Raw genomic sequence first — 14,540 nt, 5'->3', positions numbered from 1 at the left:
TGAATTTGGAGCAATTTGTAATTATTGGAGTAAAACCCCAAACCGTTGAGCCAAATACAATCCCCAAAAGATTGCTTGCGATTTAGAAATGTGTTTTTGGCGGACACGTACACTAATAAGGTGTTCTGCTCCTGCGCATGTTGAAATTATGTTAAGGTGTATCGTACCATGCCGGCTTTCATTGTACCGTGCAAATGTTAGGCCACTTGGGATCGGTTGTGCTTTTCTCTCTTTCCTGGTAGTGGTAATGCCAGGCCAGACACCTAAAGGTAATTCGACCAAAAAAATTAACCTGCAGGGACCATCTGTAGATGGGGGGGAAAGAAAGAAAAAAAGTCCCTCCGGTTGTGTGCTCCTCCAGAAAGTGGTGATGCCCCTCTGTGTGGGGTGCGGGCGGCAGTAAGCGCAGGCGCACGGCATGCGCGCAGCATCGGGCTACTCCGAGTCAGAGCACGATCGCGTGGATCGCGCCGCTGCTGCCCCTGGGCCCACCGGCCCGACAAGCACCACCGGCCACGGGGGAAGCGCCGCCACCGCCGCCACCTCGGCGACGAGCGCGGACGCCAGGCCCTGGCCCGTCCAGCGCTGGCTGCTTCGCTGCTTCGCCCGCAGGATGCTGTGCCGCTACCGCGGCGTAGGTGACCGTGCGGAGCCCAAGGCGGTGGTGCGTGGACCGGAGCGTCGCGTGGAAAAGTTGCCGACCCTCCTCGCGCTCTCCATGGAGGGCACTTGGGAGCCTGTTCCCCGGTAACTACATCCCTCCCTCCTATTCTTGCGTTTTTCGCTCGTGCGCAAAGGGATCGAACACTCCCCCCTCCCTGCAGCGCGTGGCTGTCGAGAGTGCAGACGGTGAAACTTGAAAGCGGTGTCCCCCACAAGCTGGAGCGATGTTCTCCACTAACTTTCACTTTCCCCGATAAGGCATCCCAGTGTGAGGTCGCCACACCACCTACCAAGGGTGTTTTTCAAATGTTGTGTATTGTCGGGGGTCAGCACTCGAGGCCACTGGGGGCCGCCAGGTGGCCTTACTGGCCTTGCAATGAAGAACACCGAGCTGGAGGGTCTTGTATGTTGTGCTAATAAAGGGGTGGGGAATGAACCGGGTGGTGCAATTTTTTTTCTCAATTCTTGCACTAGGATCCATGCCAACCCCCATGCTCTGCCACTGGGGAAGCCTTTTTTGGCTTGGGGTAAAAACAATTTTTTTCATACTTTTTTTTGGCTTTTCCACCGATCGGCTGCTCTGAGTCTCTCATTTCAATTCTTGGCTGTGCAGGTGCAAACACATGAGTTTCGCGAGGGCAAGTGCTACGTTTATTGGCCAAGGCCGTCAACTCCTGGATGGTCGTGTGTCAAGATTTGCTCCCTTTGATTTTTAATACCTGGATGCGAACTTTCTTTGAAATATTAGTAGCAAATCATTTGTTTGTTTTTGGCTCATCTTGCCTGTCGTTTTGTGAAGATAATATTAATTTAGTTGTACTGTTGTCAATATTTATAGTTTTACCCATAATGTTGTCATGGGGGGGTGGGGGGCGGGCGATGTTTGACTATACTTCGCTCTGCTCATCAGGTATTGGTGATGGTGGTTTTTGTTGCCCGGCACCTTGAGACGATAATTGCTCGTCACCGATGTTAGCCGTCACAAACTGGTCACGAGGTTCGCCAACCAATGTTGCAGCTTCTCGCGTTTTTCTAAAATGTGTACATAATTGCTTACAAGCCATGGTTTATTCTTTGGGTCTTTCGGTAAAGTCATGTAGATGGGTTCAAAGAAAATAACAACACATCTTGCCTTCTGCACATGAGCAGGTTTCGTTATCTATGTTTGAACTCCTTTCGCATCGTATGTAGCAAACCATGTTAATCGGTGTCGGGTTTGACAAACTAAACAAAGCCGTCCTAAAGAAATGGTTGCACAGCTGTAAAACTGCACGTGAGTTTTACCCAAGTTCCGTGATAATAAATAGTCCCATAACTATCACAAGGTTTATTTTAATAATAGGTTTTTACCCTTCCAACTGGTACAAAAACTGACGCCTTTTGGCGTCATCTGATCCAACACCAATGGAGACTAGGCTCTAAGAAAAACTGTCTCGGGTGTGGACCAATCAACTTAAAGGACAGTGCATATCATTATCAGAGTTGTTTATTTTTGTTTGCATTTTGACTGCTTGTGTTGTGGTTATTGCAAACATGATGCCTTGTATAAAGGTGTCAGTTTTTGTACCAGTTGAAAGGGTAAAAACCTATTACTATATTTTGCCACTGGTAAAGGAGGTCTCCTAGTGTAAAGGTTTATTTTCATTGACTAATCTTTTACTTTACACAAATATTAGGGTTTACTTTGAAGCCCAGGTTTATACTTTAATGCATAATTTGGAGAGTCAAGCTGTAGTATTATTTGATAAAATACAATACTTTAAGCCTCGTCTAAACATGTACTGTCAAATTACATGCTATGAAAGCTGCTCGCATAACGTTTTTACCACACTTTAATGAAGTGGAGCTGTTGGGTGCCAGCGTCACCTTTATCACTTATACGAAAACGCTGCTGAAGCATGCTTAAGCATGTTGTGTCCCTTGATCATATTTAAAACTCGTGCTATTGAGCCTCATCCAAACATGCCCTGCGTAAAAACCGTGGTTTACTTGTGATAAATAATTCAGTCTTTTGCTGCACCGCGCGCGGCTTGTCCGATGGGAGCCTCGAAGGGGATGTCTGGCACGTCTCCTGGGCCCGCTCCATGCACGGCCAGCCTTCTGTATCGGACCGGCCTCCCGCTTACAACACGCGTGAGCCCCAGCGCACGTGGTGTGTTCGTGTGGAGTGGCAGCAGAGCGCTCGGCACGCTGCGCTACGAACCTGGCAAGCCCCGGGAGTTCAATTCCCGCTCACGGCCAACACCAGGTGGTGATTATCTGACCTGGTCCTGAGCCTCCCCTAGGTCTACTCGGCCTCAAATGAGTACCTGGTGCGGTGTGTAAACATTGTCACTTGGGGGAACAAAGGTGGCCGGGCGTGGTGCTGGCCACCCACCCACTCGTGTGCCACGCCGGCCTTCATAGATGCTCGCTTTAACAGCACTTGCTCCCACAGTCTGTTAATGCTTTGTTCGTATGTGTACGTGCAGTGTGAGATCGTTTGTGAACAGATAAAAAGGGTGAGCACGTGCAGTTTGGGTGGGGGGTAGCAGTGCGTGGGGAGGAATAAATAATTTGACAAGTTTGACGGACGGAATAAATTGTATCAGAACGGAGGTGAAGCAAGTCCCGCAAAATACATTTTCTTGCCGCTTCATTAACGCCCCACTGCATAGAAGCACCGCAGCAACGACTATCCGTGCAGAATTGTTACACAAGCCAGTATTTTTATTGTTTGAGATTCAGCCCTGAGACAAATATGGACGCGCAAAGCTGTGTTGCAGCGCAAACAAAGCAAACGTAACGTTTCCTCTTCTTGGTTCTTTCGGTAAAGTCACGTAGAAGGGAATTAATAATCATAAAAATAAAACATAATAAAATTCAGACGCTGTCTTTCTGACAGACCTGTTTCACCTGAGGACGGCTGCTTGCGTTGTGGCCGAAACGTCGTGAGAATTGTATTTTATTATGTTATATTATTTTATTATTTCCCTTCTACGTGACTTTACCGAAAGAACCAAGAATATTAATCCCTGCAGTCACGAAAGCTTTAAATCGAAATGTAACATTTCCTATGAACAATGTGTTCATTTTCCACATTTTGATTATGTATATAAAAAAAATACTCGTCCCGTGCCATTTTTGAGAGGCTGTTTCGCAGGCGGATCCCTAGCGGGCAATTTCGTGCAGTTTACATTGGCTGTGACCACCCACGGGGCCCAGGTTGCCACCGGCACATCCCTGCCCCGCCAGGATCGGTCTCCTACGTCTCCTCTCGACTGGATGCCCCTGCTGTATGCACGCCAGGAGCGCGGCTGACATTTGCCGGCCAGGCGTTTCATTCTCACATGGCTTCCCCTTTTTCAGACGGCGCAAGTCGGGGTTGGTGGGACGCCGTGTCCAGCCGGACGTCACGCTGCTTAAAATAAAATAAGCACGGAAAGCCGTTTTGGTGTTACGCTCTGGGGAGAAACGTGGTGTGTGTGTGGTTTTGTATATTTTTTTATGTACGTTTTGTATTGCAATACCATTTGATCAGTTGTAATGGCGAAATGTCAATGTTTTTTTATTTAGCATGGTACTGTCGTGATTTTTTTTATTTTTAAATGTGGACTATGTACAGGTATAATATTAAAACTGGTCGGGAATTCCGTTTCTGTTTTTGGCTGTATGCATAAAGCAGCAGCAGCTTGCTAATTGGCAACTGCGTATTATAGATGGTGAATGATAATTGGGCTTCGGTCCAGGTGTAATTTAAATTGAGGAACGGGAGCCTTGTGAGCTGCAATATATCTTTGTGCGACATAATATCTGGATGGGGATTCAATAATTTATTAGTCTATGTAATGACGGTACTATGGATTTTTGTTGTTTGGATTTTGATTTTTTTCCTTTGCACTTTAACAACCTTGTACATTGAGAGGGTTTCAATGTTCACTTCATAGCACTTTCATGACTTGGTAGCAGGCATGCACAGGTATTGTCCACTTGATGTTTGCAAACTAGCTTATGTTCGACCAGCAGGTACTTACTGGCTGGAATGTTAAAGCAATTTTATGTAAACCATTTGCTAATCCGTTGTAAAAAATGTGACCAATTCTCAAAAGATTGTGCTGTACATTTTTAGGTGTAATCTGGGAAAGAAGACGGTGGGGGGTATGTGCTTTTAATTAGTAGGGGAGGTTCAGAGGTGTGTGAATTGATGGGTTTGTCTTTCTGATGCAATTAAAAAAAGTTGTCCCAAATTTTTATTTTTTTCATTAATGCATTCAAGAACTGAAGAAGCCCTTTTAAAACCCTACACGTTACGGGTTTTAATGTAATGGATTCGTTCAGCTGTAGCAAATTAAATGTGTAATGTACATTGTATAACATTTGAGGGTAATGCTTCGTATAGTTTACAACAGTTACATTGCATCCTAGGCCTATGGTGAAATTGCCATCGGATTTCTGGAAGCTAATCTGTTTGAGCCTGCATCCAAAGTTGTTATAGGCTACTAGAGAGCTGTGATTTGAGCATCTGAGTAGTCCAGCAATTTACATGGTTCTACAGTGCTTGCCGAGTATTCTCCCACATCTGTAATTCCCGCTGCCTTCACAAACCCACACTTGACCAGCCTTAAGGATGGTCAAGGAACTTCTATGGGCCTTCATTGACGCAAGGATGCCCTCGGCAGTGGACTGATCAAAAGGGCTGCACATGAAGTACTTTTTAAACCCATTTCTGAAATGACGACCCTCTGTACACCAACAGTAGTACTGGTGATTGTTCGACCATGCTATATATCACGGTAGTACGGTTAAGGGAGTACAGATAATTACCTGGTGAGAGTCCAGATCGTCTCCTAAGCACTGATTTTAATTGTTGTTGCCATACCTGGGAATATAACTGTGGCCTGGTCTGTTGCACATTGTGCTAACCACTGCCACTAGTTAGGGCTATACCTAATAAATGAACTTGAACTGTGAGCTATTCGGCTCTTGAATCGGGTGCAACCGCAACAAACAAAAAACAAAAACACGAACAAGAAAACATCTTAAAGTGACTATGTGACTAAGTGCAAACAGAAAATCCAAGTAAAAACAGCAAAATATTGCAGAAAAAACACCGTACACCCACGCTGTGATGTGAAAATCTACATAAATAGTGTAAATTGGATTCTATCTGTATGCGATTTATACTGTAGTATGATGTGGGGTGAGTCTCGCGGTTGACGACAAAATTGGGCAGAATACTGGAAGATCAAATGAAGTGTCATTGATTAATTATTGGCAAATTCGGCAATTTTTTTAAATTATTATTCCTGGTATCCCATGTACAGTGTGCAGCACTTCCCAACTCCATTCCTCCCACTTGAGAAACATTCTAATTGGCCCCAAACACGTTCCTGGTGACTAATTAGTTGGTGATTGCCAAACTGCAACAATCTCCCAAGCACAGCGAGGGTTGTTTTATAGAACGGCCGTTGCGGAAGACGCCCATGTGCATTCTCGGGGAACGAACTCCTGAAAAAATGTTCTCCTTGTTCAGCCTCGGGCACGAATTCGGACCTCCCCCCCCCCCGTACCCAAATGATGGCTGATGTCACGTCTGCGTCTAATTACTGGGTTATTCTTCAACAATGAGTCACAGGAGGAGGTGGTGGGGGTTGCTGTGTGCTTCTACAATAACACCCGTGTGTGTACAGTATAATCTATGTACCCCCCCCCCCCCACCAAAGGCACGCACGTTGCAGATTTATGACAACTCTGCATTCGTTGCTTGCTAGGATCTGTCATCCCCACTTGCATCGTAGTTTTATAAGAAATAAACTGTTTGGTACTGGAGTAAATTTTTTTAAAGCACAACTTGTATCTTATTGGACCAGCCAAATTTTGATTCCAAGGTAGGTTTTTATTTTAATGAAGTGAACTAAAGGGAACGGGGTCATCTCATTTGCAAGAACAACCTGGGGCATTGGTCTGCCAGTAAAGAGGTCAACGATTTGTTTACACATGGTCCCAATTTGAGTAAAATTAGCAAGTTTGGTTCCTGACGTTAACGTCCACTGAAGCCGCTTTATAGCTCTTTTGGATTCCTCTTCGGTATAAATAAATATTCTTAAGCATATTAGGCCCATGCAATTTATTGGACTGCCCTCTGCTGCCCACAACCAAGCACGTCTCCTCCAGTAGCCTCTAACAACTTCGCGTGCAAGGTGGTGTCACCTTTTCTAAGCACCTTCCAGATTCAAAACCCTGCTTGGCTTCCAAAATTCGATTGTTCTCTCATCTCAATTCTGGGCAATTTCACCATGGGCCTAGGAGGCAATGTAACTGTTAGACACCCGGGGTTAATTATTGACAATCCGGCCAAACGGTATCGATTATAATCGATACTTTTTGCAACAAGTGGCGGAGGTCGCTACCAAATGGACAATGTCACCACCACCCATGACTTGTGGTGGGATTTTTATTTATTTCGTTATACATTTTCCGATATTCTCCCTTATTGAACTTGGCACTTGCATTCTGGCGTCAATGCCGTGAAATTGTTATGGGTCACTGTTGTGCATTTTTCTTAATTGCCGTAGCGCCTCTAGCGATCCTGCAATAACAAATGCTTTGCCGAACTGGTGAAAAGTAAATGCTGAAAATCGTTTTGGCTCCGCACTTTGCTTCGTCTTTTTTAAAGTTAATTACCCGTCACATCGAAGGCAAACTTGTTTAATTTCCATTGGCTGCCACATACATTTTTAATGCATGTGTAGGATAGTTGTGGTCACCGTCTCTTGCTCTTGTGTGCACATTTTTTTTAGCAGAGTTTGCTATATTATCGCAAGGTGGGGGAGGGCAGGATAGGAAAGCATGCCTCTGCGGGTTTGGCGGCCGTGCCCCAGGGCGGTAGTGCATTTTGGCACGTGTTTAGAGCCGCCTTTTCCGTCTTCCTGTACCGAACAGCAAAACGGCGGACGATGATAGTCCACGCTTAATCCCCCAAAAAACTCCTGCGGCAGGGCCGTGTCTGCTAGTGTCCCCAACTCGCAGTTTCGCCACTGCCGCCGTCTTTCTCGCGGGGGTCATCATCCCCTTCGTTGGTACTGCAGAGGAAGAGGAGCACTGGGCTGCTCCAATGGAGGTCATTAGACGATTTACGAGTGGTCGTCTGCGTGACGTTCGGACAAGGGACCGGGCGAGGCCCGAAGCCAGGTGAGGGCCGGCGTAGACGTGTGGCGGTGTTGAAGTGGCCCAAAAGCCCTCTCCAAATTCGAGTATTGTTGGCACTTTTTTAAAGGATTGTTGGGGCTTTAACGCATTGGTTTTTTTTTCTTAAGGCCATACCTGGCCTTGAGAGTTTTCACTTCCTGAGTGTCTCGTGGTTTCGCACTGAATGTGTTGTGGTTGCAGCGAGGGGGAGCTGGTTTTAAACAAATCTCTGCATCCTGGTGCTGCAACTTGAATGGGGTATTTAATTAAATGTGTTTTTTTTCATTTTATTCACTTTACTTGGGATATCCAGCAATATTATTTCAAGAAGTCTGTGGTCCATTGCCCAAAGCCTGTCTCGTGATTTCTAGAGATACAACCGTTTGCTGATTTTAGTACTGTAATATATATCGGTGACTTCTCATCAACGATGACGGATCCTTGGTTGTAATCTGGTAAAATCCATTGATACTGGAAGTTTATTGGGTTTTTTCAAGGGAGCCCAGGATGTGTACGATGTGGTTCAGTTGTATTGACCTGGTTATAAAGGTGTATACGTGTGTGTGTGTGTGTATATATACATGTACAATGTGTTCAGTAATTTGCAGCGTTACATTTATAGTTGTGGCATGATGCCGTGATTGTAATGGTTGACGCGTCAAACCTGCAAATCGGGAGATGAGCCGGTTTATTCGGTAGTTTGAAACTTGTTCCAGCCAGCGGGTTAAATAAATGGGTAGGCCACAGTCGATTTGGCAGTGTTGCATGTAGTGGAGGTTCAAGTGTTTTACTACGTTCAGCTCTTCCAAGAAGTCTGGCCAGTATGAAAGAGTAGGCAAAAAGACCAGCTTCTAAAGGAGTTGCCTTTTGTGGGGAGACCCTGCTGCCAACATTGATGGGAGCAAGTGGTTGCAGGGATGCATCTTTTTCATGTATGCAATGTAGTTAACATTGCCTCCCACTGCAGCTGACTTTAAATACTGGGTTACAATCATGGAAATCTAAGTCTTGCTTGTAAGTAAACAGCTTGAAGGTGATGTCTGCTTTCAGACATACAAGATGCCTGATCTTACTCTGAGAACATGCGTGTTTTCACAGGTGACATGTCTCAACGTCGCGCACGGCATGTCACGGAATTGCCTTGCTTTGTCTGTCTTTCGACATCTAAGCCAATGCTCTCGGCATGGTTTTTTAAACACAAATCCCAATTTTTTTTTAAAAGCTGCAACTCGAATCGTGTGAACATTTTTATCCAGCGACAGGAAGCGATGGTTCAACAGACCCAGCCCTCCGCTGTGGACTGTTTCCATCGTACACAGGAACTGGCTGTAGACAGTCTCTCTGGCACACACAAAGCACACGCTGAATTGTTTTAGATGCTGTACAGTGCAGTTGGGTGTCTTCCGCTGGTCCGTGACACACCAAATTGAAAAGCGCTTGGGAATACGGCTACTCATGGTGGCAATGTAAAAGTTTTCGGAAGACTTGGGCATTAAAGAATATTACGGTAAGTTTTTTTTGCGCATTCTTTTTGATGGGATTTTATGTAATTATGTAAAATGGTTTAAACAAAAAATGCGTACGTTCTCTGGTTTTAGAATCCCAAATATTTCCTGCCTCCCTCTGGACCTTGCAGCCGGGGGCTGTGATTTAGGGTTTCCTGTCAAGAGCCTCGGTGCTTCGCAGGAAACGTCGGCTAAGTTCTATCCACTGGATTATTTTTAAAACTGACTTATTTTTTACTATACCCTTGGCTTGTGAGCTTTAATAACTGATTGCGTTTTCCCTGAAATAAAATGCCTTCATAGTCGGCAAGCTAAGTGTAATTGTGGTTGATATTTATTTGTTTCTAAAATGGCTTTATTGTGGCTGTTAGCAGAAAAATACTTCTAAAATCAGCTTGCTCTTGTGGATAGTTACACTGTAAATTAACCTTCTTGGTTCTTTCGGTAAAGTCACGTAGTAGGGAGGTAATAAAATAATAAAAATAAAACATGTGAGAATTATTTAATTATGTTTTATTTTTATTATTTCTTACTTCCCTACTACGTGACTTTACCGAAAGAACCAAGAAGATGAATCCCTGCAGTCACGAAAGCTTTAAATCGAAATGTAAATTAACCATTTAGTTTTCTGGTGGGCTTGTTTAATAGTTTACATGCATGCAATATGAGGCGAATGATTATTCAAATCAGTTTTGTCTCGTTTTAAAAAAAAGATTGCAGAATTTACACCAAGTTGGTTACTTTCTATACAAACATTTTAGTCAAAAGTTCTTCTGCTAATGTAGATCAATGTGTTCACGACTTTGACAAGATCCACAGTTATTTCTTCTGTTCTGAGAACTTGATAAAAAAAAGTTCATATTGCAAAGGGCAGTAAGTTACCTTTGTGAATTTTTTTAAACATCCTCTCCCTCACCCGAGACATGATTTGTGTCCTGGGGTTTTCGAATGTTTTTCCACAAAGATCTGAATCCCATTTTCCTCATGCATGCTTGTGTTTATATCCTGTTATGCGAGTCCCTCTTGCTTTCCAAGGGAAATGCCAGAAGAGGCAAAATTTAGAACCCCGTAAACGGCAGTAGGTTGCTTTATGCATCTAAATATTAGGACACTATCGTTATTTTAATTCTGCAATAAGTATTTTATGCAGCATGCTTCCAATCCATTGGATCCGGTGTTGTCGCAGTGTCAGTTGTGGAAGGTGTTTTTTGACCAAACTTCACCTAATGCTGGTCGCTGTGGGTTGAAGGGGGGGAACCTTGGACTGGTATTTCATTCCACCTGATGTTAGCCATGGCTGGGAAGTTAACTCTGTTTGCCAGATTAACAATACAATAACCACTGCGCTACTACTCCACTTGGAGCTATATTGACCTATAAACATATGCAGTGCATGCATTTAAATTTTGCATCTTGTGTGTTTTTCATTCTATGTTATTCTATGGGCTGAGGTTTTTATCGTGAAATGTAGCACCTCCTTTTGTGGGAAATAATAGAGGCCTCGTAATTTGACTGTCTGGCAATCCTCCTTAACTTGTGGAAAATATATTAAAGTACGCACAGTATCTGCTTGTTATTTCCTTTCCACAAAGGGGGAACTCGGTTCCTCTGACCTATAATGTCATATGATAGGTCAAGCACTGCAGCGCTTGTATAGAATACATTTTAAAATAATTGACCACGTCAGTACTTTTGGAAAATGTTTTTGGGCAAGGTGAACTTGATAATGAAAAGCAACAGTGTTCAGCAATAAGACATTTTTTTTTATCCATACATGCTATGACATACGGGTAAGAAATGTTAACATTAATGAATAACATGGAACAAAAGCTGAAAAGTGCCCTGAGCAGCATAGAGAGTTGCATGCTGAAAATTAAATGGCGAGAAAGCAACATGTAAAACTGCTCGAGCCGACCTGTGCTCAAGGGCTTTTACCAATTCCTCCTGTGGTGGTGTTTTTAGTTCTGTTTTTTGTTACTGTTTTTTCATTCTTGTCCATCGTTGGTGCCCAAAGGGTTACTCTTGTTGTTAATGAAGCGGTCTTGATTCATTATTGGTTTTCTTTTTGGGGTTGTCTCGACATGATGTAATTAGAACAAACTAAATTTCCACAAACAGCCAATCAAATCGAGTTATCACGTGAAAAATGTCAATTGATTTTGGTTTTTCATCACGCTAAATGAACGTTTAAAAATGCATTTTATACCTACACTTTCTAACCCAATAAGAAAATTTACCATACCTAGGAGATTTAACCCCGGAACACACTGTTGTGATTCATATAGTTCCTAGGAACCCAAGTATAAAATATAGGCTATCTTGGGCTCTTTTTTTTAGTTGCCACCTGCTGAAACTAAAACGTTAAAATGTAACAAATGTAATTCGAAACTGTCCACTGCCAAGAGGTAAAACACATTCCTGCGGAGAGAGCTGGTAGGAACGTTGGGTTGCTCGGTCAATGGCCAGGGTCAACCGCGGCGTGGTGTATTCCGCAAATATGGCCGACTGTGGGCGGGCACAAGCCGGCGTGAGTAGGTTAAACGTTGAGTTTTATAAGGGCACCACGGGGTGACCAGCCCCTCCCTGCATGACGGACGGACACAATAATCCCCGGTGGGCTGGTGGAACCAGTGGGTTCCTACCAGTATAAGGTTGGGCAGTACAAGTCACTAGCTAGGAAGATGGCCACTAGTCAAGAACAAACGCTAGCGGTGGCCAAGGGAAGGAACGTTCTCAACTAAGATGTGGACTGAGGCGATGATGCGATTTTGAAATTGTCTCGTGTGCAGGTGGATTGTTAAGTTGCAATATCGTGACCCAGAGGTGTGAGCTTTTGCAACGTATGTAGCCAACTGTGCGGGTTGAAGGACGACAAACTAAACTGAGGGCAACATCTTGGAGGCCTTCATCCAGCATTGGTTTGATCATGGCTGATGATGGCAATGTTTGCTACCCTTATTTTGTGACCCTAAGCTTTAAAAGAAAAATGATCAAACCAACTGACCACAAAGGCGGGGGGGGGGGGGGGGGGTTCTTTTAAATAAGCCTTCAATATCTCGGAGTATCCTGCTGTTTTTCTCCGTTTGATTTAAGTACATTTTCCCAAGCACACAAATGCCTTCTATCTAACTCTTGACTTAAAGCTTTTGTGACTGCAGGAATTAATATTCTTTGGGTCTTTTGGTAAAGTCACGTAGATGGGTACAAATGAATAAAAACAATAAATATAAAATGGACGCAAAACTACGACGTTTCGATCATAACACCAAGCGATCGTCATCGGTTTCATTTCCTGCATATGCTCGCCGAGCAAAATACAGTATTCTGTTAATGTATTGTGAGGTCATTGTCCTGGAATACTGTGGTCTGAACAATTGTGCATGCAATTCATTGCGTTTTTGTGCGTGGCTGGACCATGTGGTCAGAGTTGGCCAAAAACGAGCACGTTGGCCCGGAGTACACCTTTAAAAGCGCATGGTTTTTATTGGCGGGCGCTCTCGGTGTATGATTTGTCGATTTTATTATTTGCCATTAGTTTGGCTCGCCATTATCTGCAGGCCCTCCTGTCCATTAGCCGCTGCTGTTGCCGTGTGGTGTGATTTACTGTGAAGAGCTTTCGTGTCAACTCTCGTTCACTGCTAGTAAATTTTCAGGCCGCTTTTTGACAATGAAGACGATTCGTGTTTAGGGCACTGTCTGTTAATGAGAAGTGCTCTCTTGGTGGCTTTCAAAGAGGGGACGGCTAATGCTTAATAAAGATAAATGAGCCGTCGGACATCTGTTACCGCACACGGAAGATTAAATTCGCATTTGTGGGACCATGGTGGCCTTGGTTGCCCGGCTAGACTACTGTTTATAGCGAATGCTACATTTTAGGGCACGAATATTGAATGGTTGCCCATCCATCCCGCAGCGCAATACGATGTGTAATGCGTGATTTTTGTTTTGTATGTGGCTGTATATTTCACAATCTGGCATACACGAAGATTTTTGCATTCCATACAGGTGTGTGCTTTTTGTATGGTACATACGCTGTGATGGGAATATAATTGAGAGGTTAAAGTTCATCTGTACAACCCTTTTACCAGTCGACGAGGGCCTTCCCATGCCTGTGCTGATCGTGGTGGGGGTATTTAACCATACTTCATCACGCTGGTCCCTGTGGCCTGGAAGGTGTGCTAATTGCTGCACTACTGCTCCACCATTGTTTAAATAACCACAAATGGTGATATCAAGAACAGTGTTAAAGGTTTATTTTTAGCTTTGCACAAAATGATTGGAAGTACTGTGGTGTATTGTTGAAACAATTTTAAAATGAGGCTAGGTACATTTGTTTATTATTTGGGTAAAGCCACGGAGATGAAAAAATATAAAGTTAAAATAATAAAAATGTCACGTTTCGATCGCAACACAAGCAATCGTCATCGGGTGAAAAATATAGCGTGAGCTGCCGAGGCAGGAAAAATATATGGTGGGAGCGCTGCTAAGACGGCAAGGGTGTTTATAAAGGTTTGAGATGGGTGTAGCCCAAGGGTCAGTGGGTGGGGCTAGAGATGAAATTTGCATGTAAATGTAAGATCGGCGAAATATTGACAAACGAAGCTGTGGGGGTGGCCATTGTATTGTGAAATTAGCATGTCAATGTAAGCAATTTGCTTGTAAAATGTAAGATTATTTTACCGGTCTAATACACGTGACACTATTTACTCGCCCACCATATTTAACACACTATTATTTAGTGCTTTTTGTCAATCTGCTGCTGGACGAGTTGCCTCCCCACACGCCGTATCAATCGTGGGGTTGTTATAACCACACTGGGGCCACACATGGGTTGCGTGGTTTTTTTTGTTAGAACTCGAGCCCTCAAATATGCAATGGAATTTTTAGATCTAAAGCTTTCGTGACTGCAGGGATTCATCTTCTTGGTTCTTTCGGTAAAGTCACGTAGAAGGGAAATAATAAAAATAAAACAATTTAATTCTCACGACGTTTTGATTGCAACGCAAGCAGCCGTCCTCAGGTGAAGAACAGGTCTGTCGGAAAGACAGTGTCTGAATGTCTTTCCGACAGACCTGTTCTTCACCTGAGGACGGCTGCTTGCGTTGTGGCCGAAACGTCGTGAGAATTATTAAATGTTTCATTTGTATTATTTTATTATTTCCCTTCTACGTGACTTTATGCAATGGAAGTTAAACGGCGCGTCCA

At 43.9% G+C, this 14,540-nt stretch overlaps 1 protein-coding gene across 7 annotated transcripts in view; it reads left to right on the top strand.

The window, feature by feature from the left end:
- The window catches only part of LOC133343006 (kelch-like protein 5), a 60,613-nt gene that overhangs the window by 14,807 nt on the left and 31,266 nt on the right, over positions 1 to 14,540 (top strand). For 3 of the 7 annotated variants that reach the window (XM_061552427.1, XM_061552429.1, XM_061552426.1), the window contains exon 2: positions 362 to 747. The exons of 1 other annotated variant lie outside the window; for it this stretch is intronic. In XM_061552427.1, the coding sequence (XP_061408411.1) occupies positions 419 to 747 (329 nt within the window). In that variant the 5' untranslated portion in view covers positions 362 to 418. Of the gene's footprint in view, positions 1 to 361; positions 748 to 7,571; positions 7,834 to 9,214; positions 9,338 to 14,540 lie in introns of those variants that run through there. 3 more of the 7 variants (XM_061552428.1, XM_061552430.1, XM_061552432.1) reach the window with 3 other exon arrangements.

This window comes from Lethenteron reissneri, chromosome 16 (assembly GCF_015708825.2).
Source record: "Lethenteron reissneri isolate LAM-NWPU_2019-01 chromosome 16, ASM1570882v1, whole genome shotgun sequence".
Classification (NCBI taxonomy): Eukaryota; Metazoa; Chordata; class Hyperoartia; order Petromyzontiformes; family Petromyzontidae; genus Lethenteron; species Lethenteron reissneri.
This window is presented reverse-complemented; position numbering and strand designations above follow the sequence as displayed.